The sequence below is a fragment of the Eretmochelys imbricata genome, chromosome 1, assembly GCF_965152235.1.
Source record: "Eretmochelys imbricata isolate rEreImb1 chromosome 1, rEreImb1.hap1, whole genome shotgun sequence".
Classification (NCBI taxonomy): domain Eukaryota; kingdom Metazoa; phylum Chordata; order Testudines; family Cheloniidae; genus Eretmochelys; species Eretmochelys imbricata.
The window spans coordinates 247840655-247866761 of NC_135572.1; the positions used below are offsets into that span (position 1 = coordinate 247840655).

At 44.6% G+C, this 26107-nt stretch overlaps 1 protein-coding gene across 12 annotated transcripts in view; it reads left to right on the top strand.

Annotated features, from left to right (window-relative positions):
* The window catches only part of MICAL3 (microtubule associated monooxygenase, calponin and LIM domain containing 3), a 247458-nt gene that overhangs the window by 83508 nt on the left and 137843 nt on the right, over positions 1-26107 (top strand). For all 12 annotated transcript variants that reach the window (XM_077826983.1, XM_077827007.1, XM_077827024.1 and 9 more), the window contains exons 3-11: positions 4836-5043; positions 6471-6587; positions 13687-13788; positions 14486-14641; positions 15396-15496; positions 17436-17693; positions 18305-18420; positions 24094-24220; positions 25755-25848. In XM_077826983.1, coding sequence (XP_077683109.1) covers positions 4836-5043; positions 6471-6587; positions 13687-13788; positions 14486-14641; positions 15396-15496; positions 17436-17693; positions 18305-18420; positions 24094-24220; positions 25755-25848 — 1279 coding nt within the window. The remainder of the gene's footprint in view (positions 1-4835; positions 5044-6470; positions 6588-13686; positions 13789-14485; positions 14642-15395; positions 15497-17435; positions 17694-18304; positions 18421-24093; positions 24221-25754; positions 25849-26107) is intronic.

The window sequence follows — 26107 nt, forward strand, 5'->3', positions numbered from 1 at the left end:
AGTTAAATTACTGTTAGCACCTCCTTATAAATCCAATACGTAGCGCTTTGAATTCTGAACATTCTTACAGGAGAGCCAGTTTTTGCATGAGGTCTCAACCTGGAAAGGGGCTGGAAGTGTGAGGAAGAGATGATCAGTTTAAAAACAAAAAGAAAAGGAGTACTTGTGGCACCTTAGAGACTAACCAATTTATTTGAGCATGAGCTTTCGTGAGCTACAGCTCACTTCATCGGATGCATACCGTGGAAACTGCAGCAGACATTATATACACACAGAGATCATGAAACAATACCTCCTCCCACCCCACTGTCCTGCTGGTAATAGCTTATCTAAAGTGATCATCAAGTTGGGCCATTTCCAGCACAAATCCAGGTTTTCTCACCCTCCACCCCCCCCACACACACAAACTCACTCTCCTGCTGGTAATAGCCCATCCATCTCAGCCCAGCAGAAGCAGCTGTCCTATCTCAGGGCCTCTCCTTCTGCCCCTCCACCCCCACGAACATGATACAGTTCTGTGGTGACCTAGAATCCTATTTTCGACGTCTCCGACTCAAGGAATATTTCCAAAATACCTCTGAACAACATACTAATCCACAGAGGCCTCCCTACCAACACTACAAAAAGAAGGATTCTAGGTGGACTCCTCCTGAAGGTCGAAACAGCAGACTGGACTTCTACATAGAGTGCTTCTGCCGACGAGCACGGGCTGAAATTGTGGAAAAGCAGCATCACTTGCCCCATAACCTCAGCCATGCGGAACGCAATGCCATCCACAGCCTCAGAAACAACTCTGACATCATAATCAAAAAGGCTGACAAAGGAGGTGCTGTTGTCATCATGAATAGGTCGGAATATGAACCAGAGGCTGCTCGGCAGCTCTCCAACACCACTTTCTACAAGCCATTACCCTATGATCCCACTGAGAGTTACCAAAAGCAACTACAGCATTTGCTCAAGAAACTTCCTGAAAAAGCACAAGATCAAATCCGCACAGACACACCCCTGGAACCCCGACCTGGGATATTCTATCTACTACCCAAGATCCATAAACCTGGAAATCCTGGGCGCCCCATCATCTCAGGCATTGGCACCCTGACAGCAGGACTGTCTGGCTATGTAGACTCCCTCCTCAGGCCCTATGCTACCAGCGCTACCAGCTACCTTCGAGACACCACTGACTTCCTGAGGAAACTTCAATCCATCAGTAATATTCCTGATAACACCATCCTGGCCACTATGGATGTAGAAGCCCTCTACACCAACATTCCACACAAAGATGGACTACAAGCCGTCAAGAACACTATCCCCAATAATGTCACGGCTAACCTGGTGGCTGAACTTTGTGACTTTGTCCTTACCCATAACTATTTTACATTTGGGGACAATGTATACCTTCAGATCAGCGGCACTGCTATGGGTACCCGCATGGCCCCACAGTATGCCAACATTTTTATGGCTGATTTAGAACAACGCTTCCTCAGCTCTCGTCCCCTAAAGCCCCTACTCTACTTGCGCTATATTGATGACATCTTCATCATCTGGACCCATGGAAAAGAAGCCCTTGAGGAATTCCACCATGATTTCAACAAACTTCCATCCCACCATCAACCTCAGCGTGGTCCAGTCCACACAAGAGATCCACTTCCTGGACACTACAGTGCTAATAAACAATGGTCACATAAACACCACCCTATACCAGAAACCTACTGACCGCTATTCCTACCTACATGCCTCCAGCTTTCACCCTGACCACGCCACACGATCCATCGTCTACAGGCAAGCTCTGCGATACAACCGCATTTGCTCCAACCCCTCAGACAGAGACAAACACCTACAAGATCTCTGTCAAGCTTTCTTACAACTACAGTACCCACCTGTGGAAGTGAAGAAACAGATTGATAGAGCTAGAAGAGTTCCCAGAAGTCACCTACTACAGGACGGGCCTAACAAAGAAAATAACAGAACGCCATTAGCCGTCACCTTCAGCCCCCAACTAAAACCCCTCCAACGCATTATTAAGGATCTACAACCTATCCTAAAGGATGACCCAACACTCTCACAAATCTTGGGAGACAGGCCAGTCCTTGCCTACAGACAGCCCCGCAACCTGAAGCAAATACTCACCAACAACCACATACCACGCAACAGAACCACTAACGCAGGAACTTATCCTTGCAACAAAGCCCGTTGCCAACTGTGCCCCCACATATCTATTCAGGGGACACCATCACAGGGCCTAATAACATCAGCCACACTATCAGAGGCTCGTTCACCTGCACATCCACCAATGTGATATATGCCATCATGTGCCAGCAATGCCCCTCTGGTCAAACTGGACAGTCTCTACGTAAAAGAATAAATGGACACAAATCAGATGTCAAGAATTATAACATTCATAAACCAGTGGAGAACACTTCAATCTCTCTGGTCACGCAATCACAGACATGAAGGTCGCTATCTTAAAACAAAAAAAAACTTCAAATCCAGACTCCAGCGAGAAACTGCTGAATTGGAATTCATTTGCAAATTGGATACTATTAATTTAGGCTTAAATAGAGACTGGGAGTGGCTATTTCCCCTTGTTTTTTCCTACCCCCCCCCCCCCCCAGACGTTCTGGTTAAACTTGGATTTAAACTTGGAGAGTGGTCAGTTTGAATGAGCTATTGCCAGCAGGAGAGTGAGTTTGTGTGTGTGTGTGTGTGTGTGTGTGTGTGTGTGTCCCCTGGAAAAAAGGGGGTGAGAGAGCCTGGATTTGTGCTGGAAATGGCCCACCTTGATTATCATGCACATTGTGAAGAGAGTTGTCACTTTGGATGGGCTATTACCAGCAGGAGAGTGAGTTTGTGTGTGGCGGGGTGGAGGGTGAGAAAACCTGGATTTGTGCTGGAAATGGCCCAACTTGATGATCACTTTAGATAAGCTATTACCAGCAGGACAGTGGGGTGGGAGGAGGTATTGTTTCATGATCTCTGTGTGTATATAATGTCTGCTGCAGTTTCCACCGTATGCATCCGATGAAGTGAGCTGTAGCTCACGAAAGCTCATGCTCAAATAAATTGGTTAGTCTCTAAGGTGCCACAAGTACTCCTTTTCTTTTTGCGAATACAGACTAACACGGCTGTTACTCTGAAACCAGTTTAAAAACAATTTGCTTAAATATCTGTGGGATCCCTGAATGACTCTTAGCTTAGTAGTAGTATTTTTTAGTAAGTTGTCCTGTGGAGGCACAAGAATGGACATCCATCAATATATTATTAGTTGCCTTACATGCTACATTCAGAATATCTAAATGCTTAAGTATGGCCTAAACTTGTATTTGAAGAAAGAATGAGAAGTAGAATTTAAGAAAAATACCTTAGTAGGACAAAATCATTGCTAATATACAGGAACATTCTGTGGACCTGAATTTATGAGCTGTCCGGTATAAAATAATTCAGTTACTCTCTTGGATCCTATCATGACTACTTCACAATGGGAGCGTCATCAGAAAAATAAAAGTTGGCTGTGTAAATGTGGCCTGGATGCTTATATCCTATTTAGTCCTCTTTGGGGATGTGGTTGTGAAAAAAACGGAGCGGTCATTAACTTTGTATAAAGATGCAGCTGTTCAGCTACTAGGTAATACTTATCCTCTTCGGAACCTTGACAGACGGAAGAAAAGTTTTTGAGAACTGTATGATCAACAAAGAAATCGATAACAAATGGGAAAAACAGGTGTTTTTTGTACTCAACAGAAGTCAGTTCCTATGTTTTCAGGCAGAAAAATAATATGATAAAGGTGGACTGTTTACTACAGATCACTTTGTGAGCCATTTGGGCTAGTATACAGGGTTTCTCTGAGGCCGTAGGATTGCACTCTGGGTAAGTAATGCTAGCATGCCATCTTGGAGTTTTTTAATCCTACTAAGACATTATGGTGCTCTCACTATTCAAAGATAGCTGGCTCTGTAATTATGTTCAGATTACTAGTTAACTTTCCTTTAATACTAATAGTGCTTGTAAGTGGAGTGAAGAATGAGATGGGAGGAAGAGAGAACACACAGCAGAAGTAGACTTGAAGGGAAATGTGTCCTGCTAGAAATTGTCTAGTCAGTTAGAAAAGAGCTGTGTCTATGCTAAATTTTGTTTCCTAAAACTTCCCAGTGTTGCTGCTTTGACGGTGGCAATGGTAGGAATGGTAGAGTAACCACAAATCTGTGCATTTTTACTGCAGTGTTGTCCCGTGCTGCTCAGAATGGAACTCGGTGAGCTATTGATTCAAATATCCTAGCTCCTGTGTCTTGCCTACCCTAGTAGTCTCACCATTGCTACCACTGGTGCAGCTCCACAGCAGTGGGAAATTTTAAGGAAAAAGTCTCGTGTAGGCAAGGCCATTGGTAGTTGCCTCCTAAATGGCCAATTCAGGCTTTGGGAAGTAAAAGTAGAAAGAGAAAATGGCTAAATAACCTGCTGTAAGGAGAGAAATTAATACAAACTGGGCCAGGATCCTTTGGAACTCTTGACGCTACCCAAATTTTACAAAGATGGAAGAGTACAGCTTGGCATACTTCTTCAATGAGACTTGAAAATTCACAATTGGTTTGTTCGCTCCTCACCTTTTCCACTGGTGTAACATTCTTACTTTAATTCAGGCTGCAGTAACTGCATTAACAGATTAGTGACAGAGCACACAGGTGACATCAAAAGGGTTTGTGTCTGGTGAAATCCCAGCTTGTGATGCAGCTATAGGACAATAGGACTAAGTGAAGTGCCTTGTGCTACTTTGAAGATGTGGTAGAAATATTTTTTTTTATTCAGGTCTGTAACATTGTTTGGTGCCAATGTCTTGCAGTGTCTCATAATTGGGGCTGGACCCTGTGGCCTTCGTACAGCCATCGACCTGTCCTTACTAGGAGCCAAGGTAGTGGTCATAGAAAAGCGGGATGCCTTCTCTCGCAACAATGTGCTGCACCTGTGGCCATTCACCATACACGATTTGCGGGGCCTTGGCGCCAAAAAGTTCTATGGCAAGTTCTGTGCAGGAGCCATCGACCACATCAGTAAGTAAAGCATCTGTTATCCACACATCCGATCTCACTTCTCCTCAGGGAAAAGGTGGGAGATATCATTTAGTGACTCAATAAAATCTGATCTACAGCTCCTCTGATCTGCTGTGTCCCTGTAATATGTGACTGATGCAATTCAGTCCTGTGTTTTTATAGCATTGTTTGGGCCAGATCTAGACGTGGGCTAAAGGTGGGGCTGTTGCAGAACCTGTAATTGCAACCCAGCATACACCTGTGATCTTGCCATTAACCCTTCCTTTCTACTTTGAAAATTAGACTTGGGGAACCAACTCCCCCCCTTCCAACTGATAATTCTCTTTAAGTGCCTCAGTGAGATCCCTGCAACTGTCACACCAATCCTTTGCCCTAGAAATGCTAGGCAAGTTGCAGAAAATATCCTAATACTCCTGAACATCACACTTTGCATATGGCCCTGCAAAACCCAAAAATGTAGAAATAAAGCTATGACACTCCTGGTACAGGCAATATAAGACAATTTCACATAGGTTGTAATCTATACATTTGGAAGAGTGGAAAGGAGTGGTGAAGATGGATTCACTACTTAATGTTTTTAGGAAAGTGACTGAGGACAAGGAAAGATGCCAGATTATGAATAGGATTTGATTGGGTAGAGGGTTAGGAATCAAGCTACTGAGAAGATAAGATAAGTTTGATTTAAATGGGGGATCTACTGCCATTTTAAAGCTGAATGACTATGCTTCACTGTCGCAGGGTAATGCATTCCTTTGTTTTTGATCATGTATTGGGCATGTCGCCAGCCAGTTCCTTTTAACCCAAGGATGTTTTCTGCCAAGTGGTGAGCAAACAAAAGCTGGAAGATAGGGAAGCAAATCCTACCTAGCAACAGCTGATAAACAGGACTTGGCCTCCAGTGTAGGAAAAAGGTCTAGCTCTTGTTTTGAAGTGATAGATAGGACTGACAGAAAAATCTCTGGAACTTTGATCTTATAGACAGACACGCACAGAGCATTCCATCCTCTTTTGTCCCCGTCTTCTCCCCCACCCTTGAATCACAACAATTAAGTGGAGTCCTGAATTAGCCAGCAGAGTTTTCCCTGCGGAGTAGCAGTGTCTTTATTGCCTGTAGTATTCCTCCAGGCCTACAAACTGTCTACCTCACTCTAAGAAGTTGTGCTAGCTCTCGAAAGAGCAGGAGGTGTTAAGCTTGATGCCCTACCATGAACTCTGGACCACAATCCTTGGGATAGGAAGGCAGGTGTTGGACAAACTTGCCCATTGGTCTGGGAGAGTGATTTCTGTGTTCTTTAAAACCATCTTATAAAATGCTTTATTTCTAAAAATGATCTGAAGAGGCTGATGTAGTAACTGGTGCTTCCATAAGATGTGCACCGATAGACAAAATCTATCTTTATTATAAATGTTCATCTCCTGTCCTGCAGGTATCCGTCAGCTCCAGCTCATCCTCTTGAAGGTTGCCTTGATCTTGGGAATAGAGATCCATGTCAATGTGGAATTCCAGGGGCTTGTCTATCCCCCTGAGGACCAAGAGAATGAGAGTAAGTAAAGACAAAATGGGGGGCGGGGGCGGAGGCGGGGAGTAAAAATGGGACAGGTGCATGCACGCAATGCTGTTCTTCAGACTGAAAAGGTAGGCTAGTTTAATCCAATCGGTTTTACTTTCTAGTACATAAATGTGTTGCTTCTGATTGGTCCCTGTGGATATTCACTGGGGGTTTGGATGTGCTCTCTTTGTCTTGGTCCAGAAATTCTTCAGTAGCAGTGTCTGTTGGTTTGCACCTGCACCTTTTGTCTCATGTGCTCTGAACCGAGGGCATAAGGGGAAGTGTAGACCAATCACCTCTCCAATTTCTGCTCTACTTCAAATCTGAAGAGGATCTGAGCAGTGGGGAAGGAGGGTGGGACGCAAATACAGAGGGGAACCATGCAGCTTGAAGGATTCTCTAGCTACTATAAGGTATAAGTAACCTTCCTTCTTCTTTGAATGCTGGTCTCCATGGGTATTTACTGTAGGTGACTCCCAAGCAGTGATTCTTGAGGAGGCAGGTGTAAGAAGGTGCTCTGCACCAGTATGCAGGATTGCTGAACCAAAGGAAGCCCCCACAGTCATGGCTTGCATGAGGGCATAGTACTTGGTAGCCGTGGAAATGAAGCCTCAGGTTGCTCTGTCGATCTCGGAGGGGATTTCTTGAGCTTGAGTTCTGGCAGAATGAGCCCTGACAGATAGATAGTAGTTTAGTCATAGTCAGTAGGGATGGGGGAGGTCTGCCCTGCCCTGCCCTCCATTGTTCTCCCAGGGCATTTAGTGTAACCGGGGTTCTGGGCTTCAAGTCCACCCTGGCCTGCCTTCAGGACTTCCCAGTGAGTGACCCTCTTGAGAGTTGCCTTGGGGGATCACACATTTCGTCAGTGTGAGAGACCTGCTACTCCTTTCCCCTTGGCACTAGGCAGTCTCTGGAATTTAGGCTGCAGACGTCTAATGGAGCCCTCCGTGAGGCCCCTGGCAGATCTGGGACCCTTCTGCTCTCCCTCTCATTGGTCAGAGGCTCTGGGCAGTATTTCACTAGCAACAGCATTTTCCAGCTCAGAATCCTGCAGCAGTCCCAAGGACTCCATGAAATGAAGATATGAAGAAGAAAGGAGAAACAGCTATAGAAAGAGAAAAATTACTGCATAAGACCACCAAGAAATGGGCTGCCTTTTTCCCCACCCTTGATACCAGGTGAGACTCCGTGCCCCAGAGTGGGTTCACCCAGAGCTCACAGGGAGCCCGGGCCAGGTGCTTCTGGCACTAAACCTCCACAGAGGTGTGTAAGGATAGGAAGGAGAACTCGCCCACCACACCACACCGAGATCTGTGCCCAGCCCCACCTCAGGACACCAACCTATACTGAAGTACCTGGCCAGTTCTCCTTCCTACAAACCTCATTACAGCGTTCTTGAGGACCTGGCAATTTACACAGATCCTGAGTTGCCGAAACAATAGGACTCGGTTCTAGTCCGAGACATCACTGCACTGTTCCCATGTTGTTCACTGGTCCCATGTGCTAGCTGAGCCATGGATGCTTCAACGCTGTTGGGACGCTACTCGCTGAGGTATACCTTTGACCATCCTGCCATAAGACAGATGGTACCAACAGACCCACCTACCGTGTTGGATGACTGTTACTCCGCAGATGAACAGGAGGTGATACCACCGGTTCTCCCAATGGTCCAGACATAGGACATTGGTCCAGGTGGTTTCCAGAGGCCCCTACATTCCCATGACCTATACTATGCAGCTAGGGACCAATGGTAGCCCCCCGTGGCACCTGCTTCTGTAACTGTATATGAGCTTACACACTGGCGATACTGGAGCTCTTGGAATCTATGCTATTGAGCCTCAGACTGAGGAGCTGGGGGCATCACTTTTGGCAGAAATTACCTCCAAGAGAGGAGCCTCAACTCCTCAGGATCATATGGAGGAACAAGAACAACTGGACCTGTCAGTACCGCTAGATCCTCCAACAGCATCATCATCATCTTCTTCAGATGAAGCAATGGCACCACCCTCTCTCTCCCCTCCAGAGGACTACAGGCAGTACCGGGAACTTCTGAGGATCTGTGAAACCCTTCAGATTCCACTAGAAGAGGCTTCAGGATCCTACACAAACTTCTGGATATTCTCCAGTACACATCCTTCCAAGGTGACTCTCGCTATTAATAAGCCCATTTTAGAGCCTGCTAAGGACATTTGATACACACCAGCCACCTGTTCCCTGACCTCTGAGAGGACTGAAAAGAAATATTTTGTTTCCCCTCGGGGAGAAGTACTTTTTTCACACCCTAAGCTGGACTCTCTGATTGTCCAAGCAGTCATGGTGCGGAACAGACTACATCAACCCAGGTCCACTCCTTTGGACAAGGATTCCAAGAGACTGGATCTCTTCATCAGAAAGAACTTTTCTTCAGCCAGCCTACTATTCCACATTGTGAACTAGCAGGCAGTCATGGCAAAGTATGACTTCATCAACTACAACAAGCTGTCAGAGTTTGTCAATAAGGTATTGCAGGACTGTAGGCCTCAATTCCAGGCTATTCCTAGATGAAGGGAAGCTGGTAGCTAGATTGTCCCTTCAGGTGTCACTTGATGCAGCGGACCTGGCTTCCTGTGCCATGGTGACCTTGGTAGTCATGAGGCAGATCTCTTGGTTGCAGTCATTGGAGTTCCCCAAAGAGATCCAGTTGATGTTTGATAAATTGGAGAGAGTTCAGAGACAAGCCAGGGGAATGATTAAAAGATTAGGAAACTTGCCAGATAGTGATAGACTCAAGGAACTGAATCTATTTATCTTAAGAAAGAGAAGGTTAAAAGGTGACTCGATCAGTCTTTGTAAGTACCTACGAGGGGAACAAATACTTGATGATGGACCCATCAGTCTAGCAGAGAAAAGTATAACGTGATTCAATGGCTGAAAGTTGAAAATAGAAAAATTCGGACAGGAAATAAGATCTAAATTTTTAAGAGTGAGAGTTATTAATCACTGGAATAACTTAGCAAGGATTGTGGTGGATTCTCCATCGCTGGAAATTTTTAAATCAAGATTGGATATTTTCCTGAAATATATGCTGTAGGAATTGTTTTGGGGAAGTTCTATGGCCTGTGTTATACAGAACGTCAGACTAGATCATCACAATGGTCCTTTCTGGCCATAGAGATTCACAGATTTGTAAATTCTGTTTTGAGGATAACAACCTATTTAGGGAGAAAACTGAGTTGCTTCTTTCCCTTAAGAGTTCTTGTGCCACCTTCTACTCTTTGGGAATATACGCCCCTGCTCTTCACAGGTAAATTTTCTAAGCTGCCACTACAAAGATAGCAGCCAACCCCATAGCTGTTCTACCACCAGAGGGCCTATGAACTCCTGAAAAGATGTCAGAGGGTGCAGCACGACATACACCTCATACCACAACCATCCCCTCTCCAGACTCAAACAACTACCAAGTCATTTTGATGGGACGTTCGAGAGCCACCAGCCAGTCCAGGCACAACCAGTCTCCTTTCCCCCTTTCATTGTTTTCCCCTGACCTGTTTTCTTCTTGTGCGGCAGCTTATATAACATTAGACAAATTGGTCTCAGACAACGTTGCAACTGGGTACGTAATCAAATTCCTGTTGTCCCACCCTCTTGAAAATCTGCCCCAGTTCAGAGACATCCACCCAGCGCACAGGAGACGGCTGCATTTCACAGTGAGGTTAGTGCATTCCAATACATGATTCTCCCCTTTGCCCTTTCAGCAGCCCCAAGGGTTTATACAAAAGTCATGGCAGAGGTGGCAGCACACCTCTATATTTCCCTGCCTACATTACTGGCTGCTCACAAGAGGATTGTAGTACAAGGCGCAGGTAGCACTCATCTTCTTACTCAACTTGAGTCACTCATTGGGACTCCAGGTAAATCCAGGAAAGTTCACTTTAACACCCACAACAACTACAAAATTTACTGGAGCAAATCTAGACTCTATTGCAGCCAGAACCTGTTTACCACAGGACAGATTCCTTGCAAAGATAGACCTCATTATTCACCTTCGTCTCAGCCCTCAGACATCAGTCCAGTCTTACTTCATCTTGCTAGGTCACCTGGCTGCATGCATTTACTTTGATCCCCTTTGCAAGGCTCCACCTTCACGGTCTCCAGGCTTGGCTGAGGAAGCAGAGACCCCCTAGACAAAAGTCTCATTTTCTCAGTGTCCTGATATCATTCACCTAGTGGGAAAAGAGGGGCAATGTTTGTGTAGGGTTCCTTTTGTTCCTGTGCCACCCACAAAGACACTTGTTAGGGATTCCTCTCTACTGGGCTGAGGAATGGATGTGGACAACCATGCAGCTCCGGGTTCCTGGATTCTGCAAGAATCCACACTCTGCGTCAATTTTCTTGAGCTTCGGGCAGTACACAGGGTGTAAGAGGTTCCTGCCCTTCATCCGGTCCACTGAGGGTCTGGTCAGGTCAGACAACAGGGCCGCTGTTTATTATGCAAACAAATGAGGGAGCAAGGTCTGCCCCACTCTGCAGGGAAGCAGTCAAACTCTGGAACTGGTGCATACAGCATCAGATTACCCTCTATGCAGTGTACCTACCAGGAGTAATGAACTCCCTTGCAAACACCATAGGCATTTTCAAAAGGGGAAGCACCACTTGTCGTTAGTCCAGCAGATTTTTTTGCCAGTGGGGATTCCCATCGTGGGAGCTTGTTGCAACCAATGGAAACAGAAAGTGCCCAACCTATTGCTCTCAAGACTCCCAGGGGCAGGACTCCAGAGGGGATGCCTTCCCAGTGCAATGGTCAGACCTGCTGAAGTAGGCTTTCCCTCCCATTCCCCTCCTACCTCACGTCCTCTGAAAGATCAAGTGCGACAAGGCAACAGTGATTTTGATAGTGACATGATGGTCATGACCGTTTTGGTTCACCACAGCTGGGCAGATGGCCTCCCGCCCATGCATTCACCTGTAGCTGTCTCCCAGCCTGCCACAGAACAGAAGCATTCCCAACCATCCCACCCCCCACACCTCTCTATCTGGCAGATTGGTTATTGGATGGACAGCAGACTTGCACAGATCTTGCTTGGAGGAGGTCCAATCCATCCTTCTCAATAGCAGGAAGCCCTCAACAAGAAAGTGTTATGCTTCCAAATGGAAGCGGTTCTCCCTTTGAAGAAGTCCAGAATTCCTCTTATCTTGGACTGTCTCCTCTCTCCTCTCCTTTAGGTCATCAGGCCTATCCATCAGTTCACTATGGGTACGCTTAGCGGCTATCAGTGTCTCTCTCATTCTTTGGTAAAGAGCTGTCGGTTTTCACCCACCCCATAACAGTAAAGTTGTTAAAAGGCATTGTCAGAAACTACCCACCAGTTTCAAAATTTATGCCTGCTTAGGATGTGAACCAGATACTGCTGGCGCTTATGAACCTGCCATTTGAACCTTTTGGCATCCTGTTCCTTCTTACACTTATTGATGGAGGTGGCATTCCTAACAGCTATCGCCTCAGCCAAGAGAGCGGGTGAACTTGGGTCCCTGGTGATGGACCCACCTTATACAGTCTTTTACAGAGACAAAGTATCCCTGAGATTGCATCCCAAGTTTGTCCTCATGATTCCACCTGATTTTCCCTTGAACCAGAAGGTTTACCTTCTTGTATTTTACCTGAGACCTCACAATAATGAGGAGGACAGGAGACCCTAGATGTACACAGAGATCTGGACTTCTACCTGGACAGGCTAAGGCCCGTTAAAAGATCTCAGAGGTTTATTTGTCTCCTTTGCTGAGAGGATGGAAAGGAGAGGCAGTATTTTCCCAAAGACGCTCTGAACGGATTTCCAACTCCATCCTCTTCTGCTTTGAGCTGGCAGAACCCCTCCTGCTTAGTCTGTCAAGACTCATTTTACCAGAGCTCAAGCTGCCTTAATGGCTTCCATATAAGGAAGGGAATACCTACAGAGTGACAACTTGGGGCTCCATTCACATGGTTAGCCAGCACTGTGCCCTCGTGCAAGCCTCCACTGTGGATGCTTCCTTTGGTTCAGTGATCTTTCGAACTGTGCTGCAGAGCACCTCCTCAATCACTGCCCAGGAGTCACCCACAGTGAATATATACAGGAACAGCTCTTGAAGAAAGGAAAGTTACTTACCATATAGTCATTGGAGTTCTTCAAGCTGTATGGTCCTGAAGGTATTCGTATCCTGCCCCCCTTCCCCTCTGCTCAGATCCTCTTTGGATTCACGGTGGACTAGGAACAGGAGGGGGTCAGTCCACAGCGTCCCTTGTGCTCCCAAATGAGGGCATGAGGAACTGAAGGACACAGACCTGGACTGACAGACACAGCTATTGAAGAATTTTGAGACCCAAACACAGGGAGCACATGCAAACTCCCAGCAAATACCCATATGGGCCAGCACTTGAAGAATTCCAGTTACTATAAGGATAAGTAACTTAACCTTCCTTTCTTCACTTTACAAAACTAAAAGTGCCTAATGTATTCAACTGAAATGAACAAAATGCTACAGTTTACAAGAGTTCCTGCAGAATTTTGGCCCGTTGTGCCTACAATACTGTAGAACTTTTTTGTAACAGCAGCCACTTGCATTGCATGCGTTCTGGCTATTTAGTTCATTTTCCCTGCACGCTTGCCATGGATGTTGTTGGCAATCTTGTTACTGGCCAAACCGATCATGTAAAGTATGAGAAGTTGGACTTTGAATCTATTGGGCAAAGTCTTTTTCAGTCTTGTAAAGCAGAGAGCCTTACAATGATCTCTCTACTATACTGTTATACTTTATGTCCTAGTTCCATTAAACCGTATTTGTCTAAAAGCTTTGGGTAGATTCTGGCTGTTTGCTTCACTGAAAGGGAACCCAATGTGTACACTAGGCTTAGATCTTACTACTGCAAGTGTTTTCTAGATGCAGTCAGGCATACCATAATGGTCCTGAAAAGATGCTACCACCACCTGATAGGGTATCAACTGTGTAGCCTCCCAAACCAGGGATGTGAGAAATGGTTTGTGTAGGAAGTGAGAGTTAATTCCTTTGTTCGCTTTTTAAAAAATGTCTGTGAATGTAGATACGCCTAATACATTATTAACTGAGGGTTTATCTACAGGGATAGGCTGGCGTGCACAGGTCCACCCAAAAACACACCCGGTGTCAGAGTACGAATTTGAAGTGGTCATTGGAGGAGATGGCAGGAGGAACACTTTAGAAGGTAATGGCTCCTGATGTGTCCACAATGGAGAGTTTTCCACAACACACGCTTAGCAGTGAAATGGTCTCTATTTTAAATGGTCATAGCAGAGCTGAACAAAAAAAATTCTCTGTATGAGCTGCACTCCAATCTCTTTCCAAATATTCAGCACTTAAAAAGTCTGTAAAGATGTGACAGAGGAGAAACAAGCTCCCCTTCAGCCCTCAGGAATCCAGTTGGCCACTTGTACCACCACTTCCTCTTCCATTCTCTTCATCTTCCTCTACAAGCAAAGCAGCAGGTGTATTGGGCTTGATTACTTTCAGATTCTCTACATTTTCTAGATTTTTTTTTTTAATGTGGACTAATCTTGCACTTGCAGCACCTCTTGCTTCTGAGATAAGGTGGGGAATTATTAGGCATATAAATGGGGTGGTTGGGAATGAATTTTAAAACATTGCTTTAAGAGCCATTGCACTGTCTGGGATAGAGGGGAGTCATTTCATTATAGTCAAACATTTTCTTTTTTCTTCAAAGGTCCAAATGTTATTTTCAGGTGAAGCAATTTGCAAGAGAGGATTTTGTTGTTTCCCCTGTGAAGAAGTGTCTGTAGTATCTGACCCCTTCTGTCATATATTTAGGGGCTTGCTTTGTATCAGGCTGAGTCTTCTCTGGACTTGAGCTGTATTTCGTGATCTCTGCTCTACCCCATCTCTAGGGTTTCGCCGGAAGGAGTTCCGTGGTAAGCTGGCAATTGCTATCACAGCAAACTTCATCAATCGCAACACCACAGCCGAAGCCAAAGTGGAGGAGATCAGTGGTGTGGCCTTCATATTTAACCAGAAGTTCTTCCAGGATCTGCGAGAAGCCACAGGTTTGTGAACAATGACCAAGTATCTCAAGGTGAAGGAGTTTATGTAATTACCAATTTTGTTATACTAGTTGTCTCCTTAAGCTGCCTTTTTTTTTTTTCACCAATGAATGACTGAGTATCGTAGCCCTTGATCCAAGAAGTACATCACTATGGTCTGTCCTTCCTGTCTGATTGTCTCCCACTTCCTCAACTGATTTGTTCCAGCTTGTTCTTCAGCTGCTTGTCATTGTAGCTTGTAACTGGAGGGCGGTGCTTTTTAACTTTTGGACATGTGGTAAGCCGTCCCAGCACTCCATAGAGGAACTTGGATGCCATGTTTTCCCTCTCTCCCCCACTCCTCTGAAGTCAAGCTTAGGAATGTCAAAACAAGGTCAGGGCCACTAGGGAGGGAGAGAGGTGTCTCTGTGTATCTAAAGGTTCAATTTTTGAAACCCCTTGAAAGCATGTGAATAAAGTGCTCAGTGCAGCCATATAATAATTCTCTCTGTTGTAAGGGTTACCAGCCGATGTAATTTCAGTCTGGTGTAGGTTGGACCTTCCCACGGCTTTGGGGGATTTTGGCAGGGCCCTCCATTACATTTAGGGGCGTGGGTGAGTGTCATGTGCACTATCAGACATTCTCTTTGCACAGGCCACACCTTCGCATGAGCAAGGAAGGCTGAGCCAGAGCTCTTCCAAATGATGCTGTGAGCTCTTGTACTACATATAACATACAACCGACTTTGTATTACTACATCCTTTTCTTCTGTCATAGGTATTGACTTGGAGAATATTGTCTACTACAAAGATGATACTCACTACTTCGTCATGACTGCCAAAAAGCAGAGTTTGCTGGACAAAGGGGTGATACTGCATGTGCGTATTACATTCTCCCAAATATCTCTGTATTAGATGTATGAAACAATCTGGCCTTGGCACCTTGGGAGAAGGGAGTATATTTTTGAAGGGAATTAAATGATTGTTTAATGTATACCTGGGCATATTGACTTCTCTTCAATGTTTTGAGGTAGGCCTCTTTTAGGACATGGCCTGCGGGATTTTTAAGGCAGGTATGTGACTAGCGCCCTGTTAGAGGAAGCAGATTGAGTCCTTAGAAAAGGATTACGTGCTCTGCTCTGCACTCATTCACATCCCCCTTCAGAACTGGGGCTTCTAGACATAGCAAGTTTAAATGTCCTGCAAGGCCCATAGACTCCTTCAGTGACTCCGTCTCGTTTGGTGGAGGTGAAAGAGCTGGGAGCGTATGAAGAGAAGTTGTGATGGAGCTTTACCCATTACTCATATTGACAGAGATCTGTTTTGGTCCTAAAGAAATAAGTAGGGCTCTAGATCTTGCATCTTTTGTCTGAAAACAGAGCATGTAGGGAAGTGCACAGGAGTTTAAATTAACTACCATATACACCAATGGGCTAACATTTCATTTACACTTGATTTGTAAACAGCTGGGCTGCACCGTTTAGTCTGTTCTGACAATATACAGAACCAGGCTGTGCCTTAGAACTGCCTTCTATAGTTTATGGCAAGACAGCTGCATATTAATCACCAAGAATTTAGCATTCTCTAATCAGTTGTTTTTGCTAACTGGCCAGCTAGTGGTTTGAGTCCATTATGTAATATGGGGTACGTCAATCTGACTCGGAGGAACATGATTTGAAATAATAATATATTAGGGGAATCCTGGATATCAGATTTCAAACCTTAGTCCAAAGAAACATGTAAAAATATTGTATGTTAATTGTTTTGCTCAGATGCCCTCAGCTGGCACACACTAAGCTTGTTTTAATCGAGACCTAAACCCAGACGTGCTTCCCTTATAGTGAAGTTCACAGGACTTCAGCTGGATGCTTTCACTGAGGGCACGTCTACCCAGTGAGGTAATGCATACTACGGGCTGGGGATTGGGAGCGGTGGTGATTTCTAAAGCGACTAACATGTAATGTAGTAACTGGCCAACAAAGACCTGCTGGTGTGCAGTAAAAGTTCCATAGTGCACTTTAACATAGTACTGTGTTAAACAGTGCTATGTTGAAGTGTATTAGGGAGCTTTTAATGTGCACCAGCTGGATCTACATGGACCAGTTAGTGCGTGACACAATGTGCTTTAGAAATCACTCCTTTGTAGTCTGCATTGCTGCTCTGTGTAGACAAGCTCTTAATCTTCACTTCAGCTTTTTGTGTTGATGTGATTTTAGATTTATATAGTTAAGCTCTGAAGTTCACTCCCTTTAAAGATGGAATAGAAAGGGCATTTAAGTACTCAAAAAGTAAAAATAAATAAATTTAAATTAAATTTAGCAGGTGACATAGTAACCATGAAGCTCCTTCAGAAACAATCCTCAAAAGTCTATAGTTATACAACTTTATGAAGCTATAGCATCTGTTGTTGACTGTATCTTTTGGAAGTGACCCAACAGATTATTCATGGCCAAGATACTGTTGCCAGCTTTAGCATATAGGCTTTCCATTTGTAGCGTGCATGCTAAGCACTCACCAAACACTGCATTTGCTGGCATTGTCCACTTTTACACTTTCACACCTCTGTAGTGACCATATTGCCTGTTGGCATGCTCAGAAATGCCAGCAGGGTTGTCAAGGCTCTTTCCAAGAAGAAGAGATAGAAACATTTTTTTTCTCTTAGAGGCCTAGACACTAGTGATCTTGAAATAATTTAGGGAAAGATCCTAAATCAGTGGATTAGAGGAGTCTCAGAACCTACAGTTGTCTGCAGATACCAAACTTAAAATTCCCTCTTCCCACGTGGCTGTTCTACTCGGACTCTTCTCTCTTTTGGTAGGACTATGCGGACACAGAGCTGTTACTCTCTCGGGAGAATGTGGACCAGGAGGCGTTGCTCAACTATGCCAGGGAAGCAGCTGACTTTTCTACCAATCAGCAGCTGCCATCACTGGACTTTGCCATCAATCACTATGGGCAGCCTGATGTGGCCATGTTTGACTTCACATGTATGTACGCATCAGAGAATGCAGCAATGGTGCGAGAGCAGAATGGCCATCAGCTGCTTGTGGCACTGGTTGGGGACAGTCTGTTGGAGGTAGGAGTTAAACAGCTCACTTACTGTGTGAGCCATGAACGGAAGTGATCACTCCCCTGAAATGAATGCAACTTTCCCTTTGTGCTATGAGCATTTTATCATGAGGAAGGGAACTGCTGTTTTATATAATAGAGTGGGAGGGGCCGGGGGAAGGAAAATTGGGAAAACAGTGAATATTCAGCATAGCAATGACCTTGCAAAGGAAGCTCACTGTGAGACACCTGCTGAAATTGCATCTGTTCTACCTGCTCCTTGTTGTGGCCGCTAGAATCCCTGAGGACGCTATGCTGTGTCCTAGGCTAGGAGAGTTAATAATTAACATATTGTAGTTAGTTTGAAATATCTGTTTTTTAAGAGAGGCTCTTAGCAGCTCCAGGCTATGAGTCATTGTAGGGAATAATGAAACACTAGCTGTGGATTAGCTCACAGCCAGTTCACCATGCATTTGGCCTCCACTAGCCCAGTGGTAGCCAGTGTCTCAAGTTAATCTCTGAGTTATAATATCCTAGCAGTCTGCCCTCTAAATATGTTCTTGGTACCATTTTTAATTTCCTTTTCTTCCCCCTTCCCTGTCCTTTTTTTTTTTTTTTTTGGTGACCTATTACATCTAGCCATTCTGGCCGATGGGAACTGGAATAGCCAGGGGCTTTCTGGCTGCCATGGATTCTGCTTGGATGGTACGAAGCTGGTCTCAGGGAACTAGCCTTTTGGAGGTCCTCGCAGAGAGGTAATGGTGGGTTATTGTGGGGAAATGAGTCTAATTGTGAATTCTGATCTGAATACAGAATGATTTGGGGGCAGAGGTAGGTGGAAAAGTTATTGTGCTCAGAAGGTTCACTCTTCTGACCATCCACTCCAATTCCTTGTCCTGTTACAGATGTGCACCCAGAGTGGGGTGGAGGGAGCAAACCTTGTGTCTTTAATGTTCCTGGAGGCTGCCCATTGGAGTGGTTTGATTAAGGGAAAGCTTTCCCAAGAAGGTGAGGGAACTGGCCAGAAGCACCACCACGTGAAGATCGGGATCACACACATGCACACTGGTGCTCGGCTGTAACTTGCCTGCTCTGGGCACCACAGGTCCAGTGGAATCTATTCAGAGAGAAACAGAATAGCGACCAAAGTGTGTTGTTGCTACTCTCTGTTGGCTAAAAGCAGATTAGGGAAAGGAAAATATTTTCTTGGTGGTTGCTGGGATTGTATTGGGTGGAGAAAGTGAGTCTGATTAGTGCTCTAAGCCTTAACTATGCAGTCTAGGTGAGGAAAGACTTAGATGCCAAGGGGATAGATGCCTTTGAAATAGCCGGGAGACAGAAATAGATGCTAATTCCAATTACCTTGTAAATATTTTTTCTGTTTTGGGGTTGTTGTTTTTTTTTGTTTTTCTTAATTTGGAGATAATGGTCTATATTTAATTCCATACTCGACCTGTACATTCACGGTCTTATTTTCACATTGAATCTATTGCTTGTGCATTTCTCTCTCTCTCTCTCTCTCATTTGTGTGTGTGTGTGTGTGTGTGTGTGTGTATGTTGTTCAAAGTGACATAACAGCATAGGAATTGCCTTTACAGATCAAACAAGAGGTCCATCCAGGGTGGAATAACTTAAATCACTGGATTTTCTTTAAAAAAATAAAATAAAATAAAAAATAACTAAACCCCTCTAAAACTCACTGATTTAAATCAAGCTCAGGCATTGTAACACTAATTTGAAAACTTGTGCAATTGCTTGGTTAGATTAAAATTTATAATGAACTAAATTATAAATGCTGGAGGCTTTAAATATCACTATAGCATTTTTAAAATTCCACTGTTGGTAGGGTATCTTATTTGAATTTTTAAAAAACTGCTATGTTGAGGTACATCACTTAAAGAGGTACATAACTTTATGCACGTGTTCTTAAAATTAATGATGTGAGTAAGTGCTTGTAGTATCAGAGGCCAAAATTTTATTTTTATTAAGAAAGAGTTAGTGTCATTAAAGTTTCTTCAAAGATTGCTTTGATTTTGACCATGAAAAATTCCGTAGACTTTCAATCCAAAATTATTTTGAACTTCTTTTTTAATACACACAGGACTTTAGGGTCCCAATGTAGGAGTTCAGCTTGGTCAAACCATTTCAGCTTCCTTGACGGGTGGAAGTTTGGTATTTCAGATGGCGGTGTTGATTGTGCATATAGCTTATCAATTTTGTGCTTGAGTTTGTGCCGTTCTCACAGTAAGGATGTTAATGAGGCCCTGAACTTGTCTTCATCATAGATGAGTGTTTTAAAAATCAAATTTAGTAGAAAAACCTCTGTTAAATCTGAATTTCTACTAACAATTAATAGGAAATTAATTAGGAAACTAATTAAAGGAATAGGTGCAAAATGTGCACTTTAACAATTTGACTATAAAATGGAAAGAAATTCTCAAACTAGCAACATGTGTATTAACTCATGAATTTTGTCCACTCTGGGTCCCTCTAATTTAGTGTTGTGTCTGACATTGGCAAGAACCAATTGAAAGAAATCCTGGATGATTATAGAACGGGTCGGCAGCTTTCAACACATGGCCCATCAGGGTAATCCGCTGGCGGGCTGCGAGACATTTTGTTTACGTTGACCGTCTGCAGGCACTGCCCTCCCGCCCCCTGCACAGCTCTCAGTGGCCGCGGTTCACCGTTCCCAACCAATGGGAACTGCAGGAAGCGACAGCCAGCACGTCCCTGCAGCCCGCACCACTTCCTGCAGTTCCCATTGGCCGGGAACAGCCAACTGCGGCCACTGGGAGCTGCAGGTGGCCGTGCCTGTGGACAGTCAATGTAAACAAAATGTCTGGTGGCCCGCCAGCTGATTACCCGATGGGCTGCGTGCCGAAGTTTGCTGACCCTTGTTATAGAATATCATCATATCCACAGGACAAGCTTCTTAGTAACCCCTGACAGTTAGAGGCTGGCTTATGCCATCTTTCACACAGGTTTATATTCTTAATATTTTTATCCTATCTGATATAATTGTAGAAGCTCTCATGATCCATATTAAATATTTAATACTTTTTTATTACAATTAACCTCTTGACATCAATACCACCTTGTGTCAGTGAGTTCCACAAGTTAATTATGCACTGAGGAAAAAATTTCATTTTCAGTTTTAATTTTGCCTGCTTTTATTTTATTCTGTCATCTTGTTCTTTCTTACAAGAGATTAAATAGGAGCATATGATTTAACTTGTCCATATTATTTATTATTTTGTATGCCTTTGTCAAGTCTCCTCTCTATCTATCATGTCCCAATCATTCCTAGCACTTATACGGAATTCTCTCCTTGCATTTAATAATTTTTTTTTGTCTGTTTCTGGACTACTTCTATCTATTAACAAGAAAAGGAGTACTTGTGGTACCTTAGAGACAAACAAATTTATTTGAGCATAAGCTTTTGTGAGCTACAGCTCACTTCATTGGATGCATTCAATGGAAAATACAGTGGGGAGATTTATATACATAGACAACATGAAACAATGGGTGTTACCATACCAGTGGGGGTGGGGGAATAAACATGGGGAAATAGTTTTACTTTGTGTAATGACCCATCCACTCCCAGTGTCTATTCAAGCCTAAGTTAATTGTATCCAGTTTGCAAATTAATTCTAATTCAGCAGTCTCTCGTTGGAGTCTGTTTTTGAAGTTTTTTGTTGAAGAATTGCAACTTTTAGGTCTGTAATCGAGTGACCAAAGAGATCGAAGTGTTCTCCAACTGGTTTTTGAATGTTATAATTCTTGACGTCCGATTTGTGTCCATTTATTCTTTTACGTAGAGACTGTCTGGTTTGGCCAGTGTACATGGCAGAGGGGCATTGCTGGCACATGATGGCATATATCACCTTGGTAGATGTGCAGGTGAACGAGCCTCTGATAGTGTGGCTGATGTGATTAGGCCCTATGATGGTGTCCCCTGAATAGATATGTGGACACAGTTGGCAACGTGCCTTGTTGCAAGGATAGGTTCCTGGGTTAGTGATTCTGTTGTGTGGTGTGTGGTTGCTGGTGAGTATTTGCTTCAGGTTGGGGGGCTGTCTCCCAAGATCTGTGAAAGTGGTGGGTCGTCCTTCAGGATAGGTTGTAGATCCTTGATGATGCATCGGAGAGGTTTTAGTTGGGGGCTGAAGGTGACGGCTAGTGGCGTTCTTTTATTTTCTTTGTTGGGCCTGTCCTGTAGTAGGTGACTTCTGGGTACACTTCTGGCTCTGTCAATCTGTTTGTTCACTTCAGCAGGTGGGTATTGTAGTTGTAAGAATGCTTGATAGAGATCTTGTAGGTGTTTGTCTCTGTCTGAGGGGTTGGAGCAAATGCGGTTGTATCGTAGAGCTTGGCTGTAGACAATGGATCGTGTGGTGTGGTCTGGATGAAAGCTGGAGGCATGTAGGTAGGCATAGCGGTCAGTAGGTTTCCAGTATAGGGTGGATCTCTTGTGTGGACGGGTCCAGGCTGAGGTTGATGGTGGGATGGAAGTTGTTGAAATCATGGTGGAATTCCTCAAGGGCTTCTTTTCCATGGGTCCAGATGATGAAGATGTCCTCAATGTAGCACAAGATGTCATCCACTTCCTGGACAGTATCGTGCTAATAAGTGATGGTCACATAAACACCACCCTATACTGGAAACCTACTGACCGCTATTCCTACCTGCATGCCTCCAGCTTTCATCCAGACCACACCACAGACCGAGACAAACACCGACAAGATCTCTGGCAAGCATTCTTACAACTACAATATCCACCTGCTGAAGTGAAGAAACAGACTGACAGAGCCCGAAGAGTACCCAGAAGTCACCTACTACAGGACAGCCCCAACAAAGAAAATAACAGAACGCCACTAGCCATCACCTTCAGCCCCCAACTAAAACCTCTCCAACGCATCATCAAGGATCTACAACCTCTCCTGAAGGACGACCCATCACTCTCACAGATCTTGGGAGGTAGGCCAGTCCTTGCTTACAGACAGCCCCCCAACCTGAAGCAAATACTCACCAGTAACCACACACCATGCAACAGAACCGCTAACCCAGGAACCTATCCTTGCAACAAAGCCCGTTGCCAACTGTGTCCACATATCTATTCAGGGGACACCATCATAGGGCCTAATCACATCAGCCACACTATCAGAGGTTCGTTCACCTGCGGATCTATCAATGTGATATATGCCATCATGTGCCAGCAATGCCCCTCTGCCGTGTACATTGGTCAAACTGGACAGTCTCTACGTAAAAGAATAAATGGACACAAATCAGATGTCAAGAATGATAACATTCAAAAAACAGATGGAGAACACTTCAATCTCTTTGGTCACTCGATTACAGACCTAAAAGTTGCAATTCTTCAACAAAAAAAACTCCAAAAACAGACTCCAACGAGAGACTGCTGAATTGGAATTAATTTGCAAATGGGGTACAATTAACTTCTCCTGAAGTTGAAAAGAGACTGGGAGTGGATTGGTCATTATGCAAAGTAAAACTGTTTCCCCATGTTTATTCCCCCACCCCCCATTGTTCCTCAGATATTCTTGTCAACTGCTGGAAATGGCCCACCTTCATTATCACTACAAAAGGTTTTTCTCTCTCCCCCCCCCCCCCCGGCCCCCCCTGCTGGTAATAGCTCACCTTAAGTGATCACTCTCGTTACAGTGTGTATGGTAACACCCATTGTTTCATGTTCTCTATGTATATAAATCTCCCCACTGTATTTTCCACTGAATGCATCCAATGAAGTGAGCTGTAGCTCACAAAAGCTTATGCTCAAATAAATTTGTTCGTCTCTAAGGTGCCACAAGTACTCCTTTTCTTTTTGCGAATACAGACTAACACAGCTGCTACTCTGAAACCTGTCCTTTATTTCTATTGTCTCTTTTGAGATGGGGTGACCAGAACTGAAAACAGAATTCCAGGCGAAGGCATACTATTGATTTATATAATGACAGTATATTTTCAGTATTGTCCGTCTCATTCTATTCTTCCCACCTTCCTGATTCCTGCTGAATTAAAATATAAACGGTTTAGATGCTTAAGTACTGAATTTTGTTTCATATCTGAAGGGGTAGGTTTGCGAATTTGAGTGTTCTAACCCTCAGAAAGAAAAGGAGTACTTGTAGCACCTTAGAGACGAACAAATTTGAGCATAAGCTTTCGTGAGCTACTTCAACGCATCCGATGAAGTGAGCTGTAGCTCACGAAAGCTTATGCTCAAATAAATTTGTTCGTTTCTAAGGTGCCACAAGTCCTCCTTTTCTTTTTGTGAATACAGACTAACATGGCTGCTACTCTGGAACCTAACCTCAGAGTTCATGAGGGCCTTGACTTTGAAGGTGGTGGTAGTGGTGATGTATCTCTTTCTCCTACTTGCTCTTATGACATTAGTATTTTTCCCTCAGGGAAAGCATTTACAGGCTGCTGCCTCAGACCACCCCTGAGAATGTGAGTAAAAACTTCAGCCAGTACAGCATCGATCCTGTCACCCGGTATCCCAATATCAACGTCAACTTCCTGCGGCCAAACCAGGTAACTGGCTGGCAATTCCTTCGACAGCATGGGATCTGTGTCCTCTTCGTGTAGCCATTGGTCTGTATTAGAGGTTCTCAACTGGGGGTGGGGGGGACAGCACAGCGAGCCATAAACAAATGCCAGGTTGCAATGCCACTCACTCACATTTGGCCCCCCACTGCTCTGTCATGATGGAGGGGTGGCTAGGCCAAACATGAGCAAGTGGCATTGCCATGGCTGGAAGGGGGTAGTGTTTGTTGGGGAGAGGGCCTCACCTGCGCACAGATGCACACATCATGCTGTGGGGAGCTCCTCCGAACAGTGAGAGTGAGCAGGCCAGAGCAGGAAGCTGGGCCCAGGCCCGCATGACAAGAGCTGCTGACTAGGGTGGGTGTGTGGTGGGCTTGCTCTCCAACACCTTCCCCTCTCCCCCTCCACACTGGGCCAGGATAGAGCCAGGCCCTGTCCTGTGGGACAGGAGCCACCATTGCTTGCATCTCAGTGCCCTCTATGCTGCCTATGCTCATAGTGCCAGGCATCACCCTACCCTGCACTCCAGTGTCCTGTATGCTGTGTGCATGCATAGTGCTAGAGGACACCCTACCCTTCCCCGCCCTCCAGTGCCAGGAACTGTTCCCTGCCTGCACTCCAGGTGAGTGCTCGATTGGCTTGCGCTCATAGTGCCAGGCAGCACCCTACCAGGCCCAGTCCCTGGGACATGAGCCACTGTCCAAGTTGAGTGAAGGGTGGGCACACTCTCAAACGTCTCTGGCTAGGGCAGAATCCTTCCCTCTATTTTAAAGGGGACCAGGGGGTGGGAGAGGACGGGGAATCCAAGTTTTTTTTTTTTTTAAAAAAAAAAAGGTTAAGGGGGGATTTGATTCAAAAAAGGTTGAGAACCCCATGCCTCTGAGTATTTAGGGAATTGACAGTGGCAAAAACCAGAAATATCCATCAGGCTTAAACCACTGTACTGTACCCATGTCCCTTTTGACTAGATATTGTAGAAGTCTCTAAACACTGTTCACAATCATGTCAGTTGTAGCTCTGAACTTCTCTGAATTTTGGCAGTTTCAGCCATGCTGACAATATATTTTTTGTATTTCCTTTATAATAATTTAGCCTCTATCTCAGTATAGGCACCAACGTGCAGCCACTGGATGTATATTAAGAGCTGTTGCTTGGGGTTCTGTGGTTTTTGGGAATTGTCTACTGTGCGAAACGTGTAGGTGACCAGATAGCAAGTATGAAAAATTGGGACGGGGGTACGGGGTACTAGGAGCCTATGTAAGAAAAATATCAGGACTGTCCCTATAAAATTGGGACATCTGGTCACCCTACGAACATGTCATAAAATAACTTTTTATATAATCATCCCCTTCTTGGCTTAAGGGGGCCATGTTCCTTGTGTGTGCATGTGGCTTGTTTTTAGAAAGGGAGTTTAGTGTGCCAGGGCAGTAGTTCTGGCCTGAGGAGACTTCTCCTGCCATATTGGCTTTTGATGAGAGAGACTATTCTTTTTGGCCATTTTTAACCCTTTGCATTCTTACAGGTGCGCCACTTGTATGATACAGGAGACCTGAAGGACATTCACCTGGAAATAGAGAACTTGGTGAACTCCAGGACACCAAAGCTGACCCGGAATGGTGAGTCCCAGCTTTTCACTTTGTTGTGCTCTTCCAGAGCTGGGTCAGTGCATCAGATGTACAGAGAGGTCCCCTTCTGTTTCGAAAAGTGTCTCATTAATTCTTGGCTCAGAAGCTTGACTTTTCAAATGCAATTAAACTTTCAAACATAATTAAACTTAAACATGTTAGCTTTACCTCAATTTCCCTTATTACAGTGTACTTCCAGATTTCTAAACATTTGTTTCCAAAAGGATTTTTGGTCACCTCCTTGATCCTG